A 19,027-nucleotide genomic window follows, 5' to 3' on the forward strand; every position below is an offset into this window, starting at 1 on the left:
GTTTTGTTTGTTTATTAAAGTGTCGGTGTTTAAAACTAAATTTTTTTTTTGTCTTCAGTCATTTGACTGGTTTGATGCAGCTCTCCAAGATTCCCTATCTAGTGCTAGTCGTTTCATTTCAGTATACCCTCTACATCCTACATCCCTAACAATTTGTTTTATATGTTCCAAATGGGGCCTGCCTACACAATTTTTCCCTTCTACCTGTCCTTCCAATATTAAAGTGACTATTCCAGGATGCCTTAGTATGTGGCCTATAAGTCTGTCTCTTCTTTTAACTATATTTTTCCAAATGCTTCTTTCTTCATCTAAAACTAAATAGAGGATTATAATTAAAATAGAATTTTGTAAATTACAAAGCGAAATAATTACGTACATTTTTTATGGATATACAGATATCAGTTAATAGATAATTAGTGTAACTTAAAAAAGAAAAAAATATTAATATATTCGTTTGTATTATTTAGTAAATCAAGTTGAAATGTAATAATTTATGATTTTATTTATATGTTAAACGAATTGTAGTTTTAATATGTTTCCAGCATGTTCATTTTATTTATTGGTAATAACGCATCCTTCAGAAAACAATTTTAACTTAACAAAACACATAACAGAATACCACTAAATCTTTTGTGGTCTTTCTTTGACTAAATGTGGAGGCGGAGATGGTGGTTTTTTGTTTCTATTTTCTATTTGTTCGCTTCTTCCTTCCTGATGAGAAACCTGACTTGAATATCTTAAGTTTGTCGGGACAAAAGGAGTAAACCGGTTGATTTATTCCCGGAGAAGACCGTTGTGTACTTACGCCGTACGTCGTGTTGTTTGTTGCTCTACTAGATAATCCAAGACTAGACGTAATATTTCAAATGATTCTTCCATTATAAACTTGTAGCCTTACAAAATAATTATAATAAATAAATAATCTATACTATTTATACTGTTATAACATAAATGTTATGTCATCTATATTAACATCTTTTCTTTTTTTTTTAGTCTTTATTAATGGGCATTTTTCGTGTGTCGATGGAGTTTTAATCATTTTCAGCATTTTTATCTAGCCTTCTATCTTTTTGTTTGTGTGCTTGTCCCAGCTTGGGTTACAAATTAAAAGTTACCTTTATCTTTACATGATATATTGTTATATCTTATATGTTCGTATTTATTATATCCTTTAATTACTTGAAACGAATTTTTAGTTTTCCCTCAGGATATACTCTTTTTTCGTGAAATCTTCCTAGAGAAAATAAAGTTTTCAAATACCTAATACGGTTATTGAAACTATAATTGAGAAATTTGTTCCTCTTTTAGTAAAAAAAATTAATATTTTTAATACGTCTAACTGTCATAAGGTTTGCCACATTGGCGATTAACGATAAAACATTATACATTTTGTACATTAAACGTGGGCATAGCCCTACATTTATTTGATCACATTAACGTGAACTCTCACTTTGTACCATGTGAAAGGGATTTCACTGCTTTCTATCAGATTAAATATGTCTTATCGAATTGAAAAATATCTCAAAATGGAATGTCAGATTTTCATAAAAAAAATTGCATATGAATATTGTCAGATTCCTTTTTTGTGTAAAAGTAAATAGATTGTTCGCAGGTATAAAGGTTAATTTTTTGAAAGGACCTGGCAACTTTGCATTCGCTTCTCTACCACACGGCCACTTATTGCTTATCATAACTTCATTTTAATATGTATAATTTATATTCAGGGATTGGTAACGAAACAAAAACATTTTTTTTTTCTAACCTGTAGAGTTTTAATTGAGAATTACTTTTTCATAAAAGAAAACAGATAGGTTAATAGGATATAAAAAGTGAAAAAATTTCAACTCGGTAGTTTCATTTAAAAATTTTGATGAGTTATATTTTAAAGTTTAAAACATTCGGTCATAATCATCCAGATTAAGGCATTCGGAATCAGAACGCTAAATCAAGCTTTTTTCAGATTTACTTAAAAAAAGTCGCTTCTAAAGTGTGAAAAATTTAAAATTGAATAGGTTAACTTTATGTATAACGTTTTGAAAATTTTTGTACTTTTGTTTTTTTCTGATTCAGATAAAATGTATAATAATTATATTCATAAACTAACAGTTTGGATAATTTTTCATCTTCTTTACTTTCAAAAGAAATCTAAAGTCCACAATTATAACAATAATAATATTTTATTAATTATGTCCGCTATCAATCAGTTAATTATTATTAGAAAAGTCTCAATTTAAAAAGTATAATTTACAGTTCTTATAGTAATCCACATCAGTTACCGGAGTTAGTTGCTACACAATCTTCCACATAATGTTACTTGAAGAACGACTTTTGTCGTAGAAAAGTTATCCAACTCAAGTTAGCCTTGGATTTGTATACTTCTATAATATATGCGTTATGATAAAAGGTTTTTTTAGCTTCTTTGAATTTTTTAAGGTAAAAAATATCTAATTTGAAAATAAATAAAATATTGCATATTTTATTGCGGTGAAATAAAACGTGGTATCTTCGTTCGATAAAATGTAATTTGCCGCATGTTACTACTAAAGTCATTGAATTTCTTATAGATTCATGCAGTCTGATTATCGCACTGTTTAGATTATAAACCATACTGCTAACAGAATGGCGACGAACATAGTTAAATAAAGAGTATCGTGACGTGAACTCGGGTCTGGACCACCCTCATATTCATAAGCATTTTTGTAACTCCCACGTTTTGTGTTGACAATAATAATTTGCTTGCTGTTACATTACTTTTCTTTTCATTTTTGACAAGTTAATGTAGACCTGTAGACCTACACTTTATGATTGTTTGTCACCGCCCCGACACCTTTATTCTGTCCTCTTGTCCACTTCTTTTCATGCACGACAGCTGTGTTATCCCCTCTACAGTCACTCTCGCTGACACTAACTGCCTTTTCTCTTTCATTTACTCTTTTTTTTAACGTTTGTGATCTACGCCTTACTCCCCACTTAGTATCCAGTAAAAAACCAATTTACTCGGTTAATATTAAGGATTATGTTACTTGTTTATTAAAAATATGTATTCTGGAATAAGCAGTGTTGATAAATTATGTTCAAATTACAGCATGGTATAAAAAAAACCTTACTGGATGTAAATTGATTTATTTACTTTACAATGGTTAACGTATAATGTATAGATTTTCATTATCGTAAACCAGTTTTTGTTTGCTTACCCTATATGTTTTGGACATCGGATCACTTTCATAAACGTATAGGATTTTTTTTTTGCAGACCGAAGAAAATAAAGTAGGATAGATTTTTGATGTGTAGAAATTATTTTAAATGGAATTTTCACTCCACTTCTTTCTTAATTGGGGCTATCTTCCTCTGCAGTAATCGTTTAGAATCTAAAACTATCATTTTCAATGGTGAATTATTGATCATTAAATAAAAGCCCGTATACTCGGTTAGTTAGTTTTGGTTGTTAAGGTGCTAGTCTCTTGATTGTGAAAATTTCTTTTATAATTGTTTCAATGAATTTTATTATATAATTCTATCCACATTCCATCGCTTATGTACAAAATACCTGATTGCTTCTGTGAATATCATCCTGTGAAAAATATAAGTAATTTACAAGATTTTAGTTAAATCTATTCAAGTTAAGGATTTGTAATTTTTTTTCTAGGAAACATTTTTTTGGATCTGTTGAACAGTCCATTGATTTCTTCATCAACTAACACAGAAGGCTATTTGTCTGCGTGCTATTGAATCGCATTTTGTCATATACGATTTAACGTTTTCGAATTGTTTTGCCTTAATGCAATAACATGTATTACGTCAAACTGTAATGTTTTCTCTGCCTAATTTTAGATAATTTACAAAAAAAATTATTACAAATCAAATAGGTCATATTTTATAAAATTAGATTAACATGTGTTTATCGCTCACTATACTCTACTTGAAACACAAGTGTTATTTAAACAGACCGAATGAGTAGCTCTCAATATGAGCATAGAAAAAAAGCTCGAGAGAAATACAATTGAGTTGAATTTGTTCTTAATTTAAATTTCTAGCAAGTTTTGCACAAAGTATAATTTAGTAATTGCCAACACCCAATTTAAAAATCATAATAGAAGAATCGGTGGAATTTAGAGAAGTTTGAGGAAGAGGAGGTAAAGAAGATTTTTGAGGAGGATATCGCAAGAGGTCTGAGTAAAAAAGATAAGGTAGAAAATGTAGAAGAAGAAGAATGAGAGAATGTTAAAAAGGAAATTCTTAAATCAGCAGAGGCGAACTTAGGTGGAACAAAGAGAACTGGTAGAAAACCTTGGGTTTCAGACGATATATTGATGGATGAACGTAGAAAGTATAAGAATGCTAGTGATGAAGAAAGTAAAAGGAACTATCGACAGCTAAGAAATACTATAAACAGAAAGTGCAAACTAGCGAGAGAAGAATGGATTAAAGAAAAGTGTTCAAAGTGGAAAGAGAAATGAACATTTGTAAAATAGACGGAGCATGCAGGAAAGTTAAGGAAAATTTTGGGGTACATAAATTAAAATCCAATAATGTGTTAAACAAAGATGGTACACCGATTTATAATACAAAAGGTAAAGTCGATAGGTGGGTGGAATATATTGAAGAGTTATACGGAGGAATGAATTAGAAAATGGTGTTATAGAGGAAGAAGAGGAACTTGAAGAGAGAGGATGAAACCGAAGAAACAATACTGAGTCTGACTTTAAGAGAGCATTAAAAGATTTGAATGGCAGTAAGGCTCCTGGAATAGACGGAATACCTGTAGAATTACTGCGCAGTGCAGGTGAGGAAGCGATTAATAGATTATAGAAACTGGTGTGTAATATTTATGAAAAAGGGGAAGTTTCGTCAGACTTCAAAAAAAGTGTTATTGTCATGATACCAAAGAAAGCAGGGGCAGATAAATGTGAAGAATACAGAACAATTAGTTTAACTAGTCATGCATCAAAAATCTTAACTAGAATTCTATACAGAGGAATTGAGAGGAGAGTGGAAGAAGTCTTAGGAGAAGACCAATTTGGTTTCAGGAAAAGTATAGGGACAAGGGAAGCAATTTTAGGCCTCAGATTAATAGTGGAAGGAAGATTAAAAAAAAAAACAAACCAACATACTTGGCATTTATAGATCTAGAAAAGGCATTCGATAACGTAGACTGGAATAAAATGTTCAACATTTAAAAAAATTAGGGTTCAAATACAGAGATAGAAGAACAATTGCTAACATTTACACGAACCAAACAGCAACAGTAATAATTGAAGAACATAAGAAAGAAGCCGTAATAAGAAGGGGAGTCCGACAAGGATGTTCCCTATACCCGTTACTTTTTAATCTTTACATGGAACTAGCAGTTTATGATGTTAAAGAACAATTTAGATTCGGAGTAACAGTACAAGGTGAAAAGATAAAGATGGTACGATTTGCTTATGATATTGTAATTCTAGCTGAGAGTAAAAAGGATTTAGAAGAAAAAATGAATGCCATAGATGAATTCCTACGCAAGAACTATTGCATGAAAATAAACAAGAACAAAACAAAAGTAATGAAATGTAGTAGAAATAAGAAAGATGGACCACTGAATGTGAAAATAGGAGGAGAAAAGATTATGGAGGTAAAAGAATTTTGTTATTTGGGAAGTAGAATTACTAAAGATGGACGAAGCAGGAGCGATATAAAATGCCGAATAGCACAAGCGAAACGAGCCTTCAGTAAGAAATATAATTTGTTTACATCAAAAATTAATTTAAATGTCAGGAAAAGATTGTTGAAAGTATATGTTTGGAGTGTATACTGTTTGAAAGTATATGGAAGTGAAACTTGGACGATCGGAGTATTTGAGAAGAAAAGATTAGAAGCTTTTGAAATGTGGTGCTATAGGAGAATGTTAAAAATCAGATGGGTAGATAAAGTGACAAATGAAGAGGTGTTGCGGGAAATAGAAGAAGAAAGAAGCATTTGGAAAAATATAGTTAAAACAAGAGACAGACTTATAGGCCACATAGGGATGTAGAGGGTATACCGAAATGAAATTACTAGCACTAGATAGGGAATCTTGGAGAGCTACATCAAACCAGTCAAATGACTGAAGACAAAAAAAAAAGCAAAGTTAGGACCTTATTGATTTTTCTCTTCCTTTTGTGGTTACGGATTCCTCTTTGCTATTTTTGTAAGTATGCATAAGCTATAGGTGTAAGTGATAAAATCTAAGTTTGTTGTACAGTGTTATGAAAACATATAAGAATTTTATGATTGATTTGCTGCTGCAGAGAGAACACTAACTAAAACTAAAGTGAAAATTAAAATTAACACATAGAGAGAGAAAGAGAGAGAAGTGAGAGAGAGAAACACATTCTAGATGTTTGATATTTCAAGCAATCTTTTATTTTTAAATTTTGTAAGCATTTTTAATAGTCTATAATAAAAGTTTAATAAAATTTTATCGTAATTCGCCGAGAAAGCAGAAGATTGTAAATTTAATCTTATTAATTCAGTTGCTGGTTATACTCTAAAACGTCTATTTAGAATATGAAATTATTTTCTTGTTGCCGAGAGAAATTAATATTGACAGGTTTGGTATATCATGATAATGCTGTTACTTGTTAACGGTTTGGTTTGCAATTCTAGCAAACTAGAACTCGCATTGCAGCTGTTCGCTTGTTCGGTTCAATTTCTCAACAGATTACGGAAAGTTTTCCCGAAGGCACTTAATTAATATATTTATTTTACAGTACTCTTTAATGTTAAAGTTTTCTTGTAAGGTTATTTTATTGTTTTAATACATAAATATTGACATATCCTACTCTTATTTGTAATGAATTTAAACCAGATACGTAAAACAATTAAAGAAAAGACAGTATTAATTTTAAATATATTTTATTGAGATCTCTGTAAGAATAATATACCTTCGTCAGAATTTTCTATGCGTTTTAACTCGTTTTACTTCTTTTACTTCTTCATTACTTTTAAACAGAAAGAAAACCAAGACAGTAATGTTTGAAAGTTAAAATTGTAATGTCTTTGACCGTTAAAAAGACGTAAACTCGTTAAAAAATCTACTTCGGTTTAGCTTCCGCATTATAAAGTGCTACTACACACGTAAAAGTAAACGTTCCATTTATTGTAAAAATAAACTTTCAAAAGCAGCTAGTGTAAAATAATTTAGAGATATTTACACAATAATGAAATTAAATAAGTTAAGAATAAATAAGAGATGTAGGCTGCTTTGGAGTATTTTATTGCACATGTTCATCCAGATATTTTAAATCCTTAAATAGAGTAGAAATATTTTCACTGTATTACAATGGAATTTGTTCTTGCTCGTTTTGCAGGTAGGCATTTAATACTTATTTTAGTTGAAATTTTATCATTAGGAAATTTTTCAGAAAATGTGTTTCGTTAATGAAACCTTTAAGAATGTACATGGACTTCCAATATTCGAACGAATCCTTTCTTAATCGTGGAGTGGAATTCTTGATGACACTAACATATTTAAATCAACGTCCTGTATGTAACACGTTTATTTTTTACTTAAGAATCAACTTTTGATTGAATATTGTATAAATTGAAGACTTCCCGTTATAGGCAGTTCAGAAAAATTCAGTTTTAATTACGTGTAGACATTTGAGGGAAAACATTTTATCTGGTGGAATCAATCCTATACAAGATCATGCCGATACGAGAACACACCGGCTATAAAAATGTCTGAATCTTCAGTTAATATTCAGTTTGTGCCTGAAAAAACTCAAGAAAGATGTGAAGAAGAAGGATTTAGAATTGTTCTTAACGGTAACGGGTGGTTACCGTACTATTTCTCGGGAGGCAGTCTTGGTGACTGCAGGCGTGAAACCTATAGACTTGATTGCATCTGATAAGCGGTATGTTGCTAAGAAGTCCGGTGAGTTAACTTCGGATAAAGTTGGAGAAATTGAACAACAAGGCAATGCCTTGTGGCAGGCCAGATGGGATGAGACAGATGGTGAGCGTTATACGCATGTTCTCTCTCCAAATATTGGTTTGCGGGACGCCTCTTGGGTGGACGTAATAAATATGTGACGCAATTTATTTCCGACCATGGTACTTTTAGGGGCAGAAATTCAGCCTGATAGATTCTGGGATGTGTTCTCAGTGGAGAGTTTTATAGTTTATTTAGCAAAGGAAAGAATTGCTGAGAGGATCTAGAGCTTTTCTCTTGTATTCTGTTTTCGTTGATGTTTTGTTTTATAAATTATGTTTTTGACCTTTATTTGGTCTTATTTCAATGTTATTGTGTTGTTATTGTTTAGTTAGGTTCTTTCAGTCTTACTTAAGACTCGATGTGTTTTGTTTTGAGTTAATTAAATAGTAGTGCACCGATGGGAATGTCACTAGTGGAATTCGCATCGGTGGCATCCTAGCCGAGGTGGACTATATGTCAAAAGCCGAGGTTTCGAAGATGACCTCCGGTAAAGCTCATAAGGGCTCGAAACGGAGGAGGTGGCGGAGGGTGTCTTCCCTTACGGGGTCAGAATGTAAGGAAAAAAACTGAAACAATTCAGATATGAACTGCGATAAGAGACAAACTCAAAAGGCAGCTTTCCCACAACTTCTCGGAAGGAAGATAGGATATTTTTTATTCCAGAATGGGTTTATTTCATTAACGATTTTGGTTTAATCAGTTCAAATTGCTATACCAGCAGAAGGTAAAGATCCACGTTAGAATAATCTCGGTGTTAGACGTTTTTAAAATACCATTTAGTTTTAGGATCTTATCTGCTTTGTATAAAAAAAAAATCGTCGTCTTGTGAGAATAAACCGGAATTATTTCTGCGGTAGTTGTAAGTTATGTTAACTTTTGTTAGTTCAGGATTTATATTTTTACTTTATAAAAATTGTAATTTACGCTAGTTCTGTAGTTCATTGATAGTTTTAAAATTTGATTTGTTTCTTTAAAGTAGTCTCCAGTTAATTTTAATAGAAACTTGAAGACTTGTTGACAACTTCTTAACGATAATAATAATAATGGGATTATTATTTACTGAATCTTTCTGTTTACTTTACATTTTTAAAGTAGAGAATTATTTATTTATAGTTAATTTGAATAACATTAATTTGACTTTTTTAATTTTATTTTGTAATGGATTCCTTTTAAACTGTCATTTTATTTTAAAAAATTCTCTTGTTCAGTAGCCTATTCATGGTATTGTTCTCGGTTAGTTTCTAAGCTGTTCGGTTGTTTTATACCGGATTAAAAATATTCTGAGTTAAGTAGCCTACCTTAGTAAACTAAATGATGTTAATGGAAAAAATCCGGTTGTAGATTTATGTGTATAATAGCTGATGTAACCCGATTATTCTTGAATTAAACTCACACACGTAAACGTTTTACTCTTATAATATTATTCGAAAATATATAGACTTAAAATACTCTTTATTTACTTTGGAAAGGAAGTGTGTTTCCTATATTCTATTTATTATTGAAGTTGTAAGTAAACGAGTTATTCAGTTCAAATGAAGGGGGATCGGTCCGTTAAGATCTATAGAGACCAACAAGATAAGTGGCTATTTCCATTTCTTGAATTACTTTTAAATTATTTCTGTTAAATAAAACTTTTCTGCGGGAGTAATCTCTGATTATTATTTGTTGATGGCCTTAGTGTTTTACGTCTAACTAATGTTTCCCACGATCTTAAATTCCATTACATTAAACCTTTTTGTATTTTTGAGCGCTGAAGACAACAGGAAAAACCATCTACATTGGATGGATCTGCTGCTAGAAAGTTTTGTTAAATAAATGGTGATTACTAATAATATAAAATATTATTTTTACTAAACCTTTGATTTCCTAATGAGGAATTTGTCAATACAAGTACAATATAAACGACCGTTTGTGTCTAATGAACAATGTTGTGATAATTTTTTTCTTAGGTATTGCTTATTATCCGTATTTAGAATTATTTACTTTTTTCAAATGAAATGGTTGTATATGAATAAATATTTATACAGTTTTCGACATACCTATTTTTGATACCTTTCTTATTTATCAACATAATTAGAACAGTTTTATAGACTATCATCTTTTATTCACCTTACTACAGATTACATCCTTATTGAGTAATTTTTCTGCCACAAAATGCTGATTTTCGGCATTTAACTTTCTATTAGTATTTTCTTATTATTTATCTGTTTTATATATACATAACGATATCTACAATTTTAGCTCGTGAGGTAAGGTTGTAGATTTAAAACTTTTTTTTTTCAATAAAGAGGTAATCGATAACATTTTAATATATTAACCGATTATTACCCACCGGAATAAATGTTGATAATTGATTCACATGTGTTATATTTAATTATTTATTTATTTATTATTACTTTTTTTTTTAGGGACTACAACAGCGGAGGATCTTGTTCCAACTCTATTGGGGATGTATGACGCCTTAGTGGGTCGAGTACGTCCCGAAGAACAGCCACCACCTTCACCAGCACCACCCCCACCAAGACCACTCTCTGTTGTATCCATTGCGTCATCATCATCGTCATCTTCGTCTTCAGGTTGATTTTTTATAACTTTTTATTTTATTTCATAATTAAGTTGTTCATCACGATTACATATACTGCTATGTTTTCAACGTTCTTTACGTGTCTGTATAATATTTCATTGTTTATTAAGACGTTAATTTAATATTGCCGGAGGTTGACGCCTATTATTATTATTATTATTATTAGATAGTGTTAATTGAAGGTGGAGACTAAGATGGTCTATTGTAACATTTCTTATTGAGTAACTAGTTAATTAAAAATAATTAAATGATAGTATTGTATGTCATAAACAAATTTATTCGATATTCCAAAATATTAATTGGAAGTCATTATGTTCTCATATCATTTTTTAACAATTTTATTAATGATATTGATTTAAAAAAAGCTTAGTTTATAAAATACGGTGGGAATGAATATGTTTTATTAATTCAGTAATATTAACCGTGTCTTGTAAATTTGTTTCCTTTTTTATTTTATCCTACTCGTTATCTTAGGTAATGTATAAGTTATATATTTAAATGTTAGATGCAATTGCTGAACATAAGTGCACGAGATGTTACCGTAGAAAGATTGACCTGCTGTCTAGAAGACAACAGTGGCAAAGATTATTTTGTGAGTCATCGTAATATTCGATTTCTTTTTTGTGAACAGATATCCTTAATCTTTTGTTTCGAACTGGATGATGATTTATAAAAATGTAGGCGGTAATTATATAACAATAGAGAATATAAAAATAAATTGTTGTCTTATAAACATGAAAAAAATTAAAATGTAATAATTTTGTTGTAACATAAAGTATAGTGAATTATGAGTATAAGTATCAGTTCGAAATCTTTATATAAAATTTAGTTGTGATTTTAAAACTTAAGGGATTTTAACATGTAGGACAATGGGAAAAGCTAATTTTCCTTATTTCAGCAGGTTTATAATCATGAAGCTTTAATATTTTTTGAACAATAATACTCTGCTTATATATTTATAACATTTTCTTATTGTTATCTGAAATAATAAAATAATCTCCAGTATATTTTTTTTTAATCTGGAAGAATTTTTATGTTTCATACTTCAAAAGTATCCAAATAGACTTTTTAATAAATATATCTCTTGAGTTATGAAGTCAAAAAAACCTGTATGGTAAGTACTTCATACCTTTCTGATTAAAATGCTTCAGGAGCTACCCCATCCTATTTGTATGAAACTATCAATTTTCAGTTGTGAAATTCCTAATGACTGTCTATATTTTCAGTTTTTTGAACTTTAAGTTCTTCAGGAACATCATAAATTCTGATGAAAGATACAGAAACTGATAATTTATAATCAACCAATAAAATTAATTGAATGTAACAATTGCAATATAGTGATATGAGGAGAACGGTACCAATTGATTGGCAGTGATTCCGTTTCTATACTTCTATCTCTTATTCTGTAAATTACTCTAAAAGTGAAATTAAATCAGTTTGTCTATTGGAAATGGATATAATAAACATAAAAAATTTAATTTATATTATGTCAATTTATTTTAATTTGAAATAAATTTATCTTGGCGATTGAAATTTGTAGAACTTTATGCTACTGTAGATTTTACAGCATTCAGAGATTTTTAAAACCAAAAATATTTTACTTTAAAACATCTTTTTAGAAGAATATGTCAATCTTTATGGAGTGATTTTGCCTTATCAGTTCTGCATTTTCCTCTGTTATTCCGGGAAATGCTTTAGAAATTGAAATGTTGTATATTTATTATTAATTTTTTGATGATGAAATTACACAGAAGCCTTCAAAAAAGCTTGTACGTGGAATATGAAAATGGAATTTTGTACCTTATGAAAAATGCCATGCCTGACCGAGATTCGAATCCGGTACCTCTGGATAAAAGGCCGAGACTCTACCACTTCGACGGAGATTGGCTATTTATATTAATGCTACTTTATTATTATATGAAAAAAAAAAACAACTGTGTTCATTAAATCTTTATGAGTATATACACGTTTACTGTTGAACCTCTGTGATTATATTATAATTGTTAAGTATTAAATCAAAGATTACAACTTATGCCTTGAAATGTTGTAGGTAATCTATAAAAAATTGTGAAATTGATATCAATTTATAAATTAAAAAATAATAATTTAACTTTTATACAATAATTTGATTTGATTTAATCTTTCAAGGCAAAGAAAAATATGAGGTCAACTAACTTACGTCTCCGATGTTGCATTTCAAGGCAAAGAAAAATATGAGGTCAACTAACTTACGTCTCCGATGTTGCATTCCGATCACTTATTCGTAAAAAAATATGAAAGAGCTTTAAAAATCAATATTACGAAGAGTGATAAAATACAAATTAAGGAAAATTAATTAATAAATTTAAGGAAATTTTGTCAATGGCAATATAAACATTTCAATGAGATAAACGAATCCAGTCAATCGGCCGTCGAGTCGACCTGTTAACTCACCTGTCCTCTATTCTGTTTTTTTTCTTCCAGAAACTAATAGTATACCGTAGAAAAATGCTATTTTCCTATTTTTTTTTTATCATTAATTCTATTCTGAAATAAATACGTTTTTGATGCAGAAAATTATAAAGATATATTGAGTCAATTTAATTTAGATTCTGTATTTATGTGTTAAAATTGATGAAAGCTACAGAGGATGAAGATTTTTTTCAGTTTCTGTGTTCTCCTAGGAATTTACGATGTTTTTGATCAATTTTTATCCTGTATCACGATAAATGTTTCCAATCATTCGGCTGTTGAGGTTTTGTACAAAACCTCAACCTGAGGCGGTCCAGCTAAGTTTTTTGAATAAAGTTCCCTTGTGCCTATAAGGGTTTACAAAACTTTTATAAAGAATGCAATGTTCATTATTAAGTATGCAAGCGATCGTTCACTTACCATGTGAAAGAGGTTATCGAGAAGGCGGGAATGGTGCAGTATCTGGCTAGGTTGCTCTCGAACATTGGCGAACCACGAGCATTGAAAAGAAGGCTCCTCTGTGGTAGGAGGAGGGCAGATGACCCCTACTGCACTTACTGTAGCGACCCGGGTACCCAGGAACACGTGGTGTTCTGGTGCTCGCAGTGGGATGAATACCGCCTAGCTTGCTCGGCGATTACCGGATCGCTCAGTGTGGAGACCATCATCGCCACCGTGTGCGGAGCTCCAAGAATTTTGATACCGTCGCAGGATTCAAAGGTGACGAAGGTACTTCAGGAGAAGGATTAGGGGGCTCGGGGATGAGGGACAGCCCTCTGCGAAGCTGCCGTTCGCTCGTGCTTGCACGAATGGGCGGTAGCAATGAGGCAAGGGGACTCGAACCTCCGAGCGAAAAAAAATCCCGGCGGGGACACCCCGAGTGGGACATCACTCCCCGTTGCGGGGTGCCCCAACGGGAAGGCCCGTTAGAGTATAGGACACTCCCCTGGGCTGTGTTATACTTAATTGCAGGATCCGACCCAGGGAAAAAGGTAAAAAAAAAGAAAAAAGTATACAATGATAAAAACAAAAGTGATGTTAGGTGGAATAATTATTCTACAATAATTCTACTTTTCCTTCCGTTCTTCAAAACCTAAGGTCACTCTTCCACTGGAAGAGACTTTGAGAGGCTACAAGTTCATGCGAGTACGTACGTAGTAACGCATCTGATCCCAACACAAAAAGTGGTGAGTGCTACCTAACCGCGTCCATACAAGCGATCTTGAGCGACTACGTGCTACAACAAACAGTAGCTGGTTTTAATCGTACGCTTATCTTCATAAATAAATTTTACCATACTATTTTTTTATTGTTTTTACTTATTTGCCATGGATATTGATAATGATAAATCACTTCAGTTTGTGAAAAATAACCTCTATGGAATATGATAGACAAAATTTATCATTCTTGGGATATACAACGCAAACTATGGACTTTTTCAACGCCTTAGAAAAACTACAACCAAAAAATAAAATCAACTTTTCGTTATTTTAATTTGTTTCCATTCCAACTTGCAGCATCGTAACGAATCGCAGTTGTAACTTGTCCCGCTCAAATTTTTACGACCTTAAATTTAACTCAAGAAAGTCTCAACCACTCTTCATCAAATTTTCACATGCACAACTTCACTGCTAAAGCATATCTAAATTTCAATGAAATTGATGTAGCAGTTTTGGAGATTTTTGAACCACAAAATTTTATACATAATCTATAAATAATGTAAGTAAACCCCCCTATTTTAAGTGAACGGTATTTTGTTTTTCCTCTTATCTCAAAACGTAAAGAAAATTCATTTTCACCCCTCCCGCTATCCTACTATGCGATCAAAAGTAATACTACTTTTCTTCGAAAAGTGGGTAAAACAAATACAGATTCTATAAATACTTTGTAGGCTTTGTATAAACGCCGACAGTCGCGCGTATTAGCCTGTGAAATACGATCCCAGTCTCTTATAGTCGTATGAATCAAAGTCGGTTGCAGTCGTGTATCTTGTAGTCGCTCGTAGTCTCTTCCAATGGACGGGCCAGCCTAAGGTGGAGTCGAGGCAACATGATTTAGGTTACGGACGTTGGGTAATGTTAAATCTATTTTAATTTCTGTAAAAATAATTAAGATTTATTTATTTTGTTTTGGCGTAGTTATCCGTAACGTTTTCTTAATTATAATAAAAGTATAATTTTCCTTGTTGAATTTTTATTTTTTATTGAGTTCTTTTCTTAACATTTTGCTTTGAAATTCTTGCTGAAATTTTGATTTGAAAAAAAAAAGATTTTTTTTACAGGAAAATTAAAAAGTTGTTTATCTTATGTTTTAATCAGTTTGTGTTTAATTTTATCGACAATACGTACTCAACAGTGTAAATTAATTAAGAGGGAAAGTGTTATATATATTTTATTGAAAATTCGGTAAAATAAGACCCCACTCTTTGGCACATTAATCATTGAGGTTTGAATTATTATTTTTCCATATTCCGGCCTCTGAAATCTGAAGTGTTGTTAAGCTTACAGCTATTCAAAGAGAAATAAAGAGTTAACGAATAAAATGTAAAAATAAAATAAAATTCGATTAATAAAATTTAAATAGTGTGAATTCTGCTTGTGGTGTTATTTTGATATAAAAAAAATTGTATAATTTAAGATGAGACCTTTTTTCCTCTCCTTCTTGTTCCCACATGAGTTTGTGTGACTTCACATAATTTAATCGAAGAAAGTAATGCATTCATTCGTATATCGTAACCGGTTTTTTATTACTATTTAACGCTTTGATATTCTACACAACTGTCTAGTTTTCGTGTAATAAAATTATGTTTTTATGATAATTTGAACGTGACGTACGTTACGTATTTTTATTATTCTCTTTTAACCTTCAGATTCTTAAAATTATATTACTTTTTATTGAAATAAAATTACCCCATCTTTCTGCTACAACTATAATCATATATATTCCTAATATAGATGTCTATATATCATTCCGGATTGTTTCACTTCATTCTTTTATGTGTAACTGCCAACATATTTCATATAACGTATATATTCAGCGTTGTTTTATTGACTTTGCACTGTTAACCGTTATAAAGTTTGCTGTATTTGATTGAAATTTTATGCCGAAAGAAAAAAAATTATTAACAGTTACTTAAATATAGAATATTAAGTTAATAATATACAGTTAATTTTTATAGAATTATAAAATAATATAGTAGTTATTCAAGTATTCTTTCGGTACTTCAATTCATTTACTCTTCATCATCATATTTTATCAGCTAATAAGTGGGTATTTACCGATAAACGTAAATCGTAAGGGAAACCATTAGTTACGACTTCATAGAAATATAATTTATACCCGGTTTGGTCTGTTTTACTGGTGCTGACGCTTTTAACAACCCTTTCAATTTTGTTTAACCCTTCATTAAATTCAACTGTTATACAAGTGGTAGTATAATTGAAGATGATTTGTCTTAAATGGTGTTATTGAACGACTATTATTATCGTTAACTCTTGTAGTTCTATAACTCTGTTTAGACTCTTAACGCTCCTGAAATATTTTTATTTGATACTTATATGTGTTCAAAAGTATACGTGTATGGGCATTTTAAATTAAAATTAATCGCTTTAGAAAGCAAATAATGTTGATTAGAAACGGTTCACGTATTTATAAAAAGGAAGTTTAACAAAAAACAAATAAATATACAGTATAATCTATATAATGCATATGTAAAACTGACATGACTGTTGGCATAATGCAGTATTAGTTGGCGTGACCTTGCGCAGAAAGCTTTCGCTTCTCACGAAAATTTTCTTCTCGTCGACGTGATTGCTGTACGAAGTATATTATATTTGCCTGTTGTATTCATTTATTTATTTTTAATTTACAAGAGTAGCGTAATGTTTTAATTAGAATAATATGTAGTCTGTGTACGCGGTTACTGTATATTCTTAAATCCTAAAACGGTTTTTATCTGACCGGTTAAATTAAGATTCTTACTGACTTTACTATATTGTTCTCTTGGTAAAATTATTGAAGTATTGTTGTACGAAAGTAAGTTTATTTTTTCGTGTATTTATTTTAAATATACGATTTAATTTTTATTTTAAAAATAAGTATTTATTTTTCCTTGGCGCGAGTGGTAGCGTATCGGCTTTTCATCCGGAGATCCCGTGTTTCGAATCCCGGTCAGGCATGGCATTTTCTCACACGCTACAAATCATTCACCTTCTCCTCTGAAGCAATACTTAATGGTGGTCCCGGAGGTTAAAAAAAAAAGAAAAGTTTATTGACCTAGATTTACTGATGCAAAATTGAGGATCAGAAATTGTTTTTTCTATCAGTTGATAGAAAGAACCAAATTATGAAAAAAATCAAAGATACAGTTATATTAATCAGTTAGGTAGCCTTAACATTAACATTAAACGATGAACCTTAGATAATAATTTTAATAGTTTCTTGAAATCTGTACCGATTTGAAAATTTCTTTACTTTGATGCAGCATACTACTAGACAAGCCGTTGAAAAAAAAAAAAAAAAACATTTTGTTCTAAAAACTTATTTGGAACGTTTTTAAGAATGTAATTATAAAAGACAAGTCCAAGTTTTATACAAGAAAATAAAGTGTTTGATAGTTAGTAATTAATTAATTTATTATTTTTCAGTGAGGAGCGGCGGCAGGTGTCTTGGTGGACCCCAAGGAAGTGCTTATCTTGCTTCAGTTGAGTCTTTAGACGATTCGGAACCGGAGGGACCTAGAAATCCTCATTGCCATGGTCATAGTCACAATCGGAATAAGTGTTCTTCTGCTTCACAAGGTAAACATTGAAATTAGTGATTAAATTTTATGTTTTTTTTTTCTCAACTATTATTACTTCTTATTAATATACGGACAGTATTTATTAAAAATGTGTAATTCGTTTGATACATTTTTTTAACGAATGAAATTTTTAAAAAACCAGTTGTTATAGTCTTAAAAATGTTAAGGAATTTAATAGTTTATACAGTTTTTCATATATTTTTCTATGTTATTAAAATGTTATTAAAAATGTTATGAACGTGATTTTTATTAAGCGATGATAACTTCTCGAGTGATTATGCAATTAATCACAGACAATTACATAATCGATTCATTTTGTGTATTGTTTTGTCTTCTAATGGTCAATTTTGAAAACTTATTGTTTTATTTTCGAGTGTAGTGTAGTAAATGTTAGACATTAAAGTAAACTATGTAATCGACCTGATTTTCGAAGGTGTGCCAACTACTCAAGAAAAATTAATGAAAGGCATCCCTCGTATTTTTTTTAAAACACATTTTCACTTTTATAATTTTTTTAATTATTTAAAGCATTTTATATAAATTCTGATACGATGTATGAAAGGATGTTTTGAAATAACTTTGTTAGTTATGTTTTTCGTTGTGTGTATTGCTGCTCTTATAACTTGAAATTTATGTAAAAGAGGCAGAAAAAAAGAGTACGGATGCGCGTGTGCACGTAAAATTTTCTCTACCTTTGTTAATAGAAATATTAACTCTATATCGTCCAAGTGGAAGTTACGTCCAAATTATTTGAAAGTATGACTGCAGATGTTAATTAAAAAAGTTGCTTTCTATATGATTTATTTTTTGGTAGGTATTGAGACATAAATTTAAAAAAAAAAGTATATATATATATATATTATTTTACATTATTGCATCGTACATAATGAAAAAAAAAGAAAATTAGTTCCAGATTTTTGATGGTACGGCAAGGTTTTAATTTTACTAGACTCGGTAATTAATAATTAATAACATATTTTAATAAACCATATCCACTTTTAATTAAACAATAACGTAGCAACGTGAATTTAAAAAGAAATATATTTAGAAATGTGTAGTAAAGCTGCTATCGGTTACTTGTTTGAGATTTATTACGCTGGCTGGGTATTCTAGTTCTTCTAATGTATGTATTTTAAAATTTAATTTAAAAAATACGATTATTTTAAGCCTACTGTATAATGTGTCTTCGAAATAATACACTTTGCTTCAAACACTAGCTTAATAAATGTTTTATAGTATA

General features: G+C 30.5%; 1 protein-coding gene across 1 annotated transcript in view; it reads left to right on the forward strand.

Annotated features, from left to right (window-relative positions):
* The window catches only part of LOC142320257 (uncharacterized), a 482,609-nt gene that overhangs the window by 384,158 nt on the left and 79,424 nt on the right, over nt 1-19,027 (forward strand). The window contains exons 2-3 of the mRNA XM_075357959.1: nt 10,360-10,527; nt 17,633-17,785. Of these exons, the coding sequence (XP_075214074.1) occupies nt 10,360-10,527; nt 17,633-17,785 (321 nt within the window). The remainder of the gene's footprint in view (nt 1-10,359; nt 10,528-17,632; nt 17,786-19,027) is intronic.

Source organism: Lycorma delicatula, chromosome 2 (genome assembly GCF_047948215.1).
Source record: "Lycorma delicatula isolate Av1 chromosome 2, ASM4794821v1, whole genome shotgun sequence".
NCBI lineage: Eukaryota > Metazoa > Arthropoda > Insecta > Hemiptera > Fulgoridae > Lycorma > Lycorma delicatula.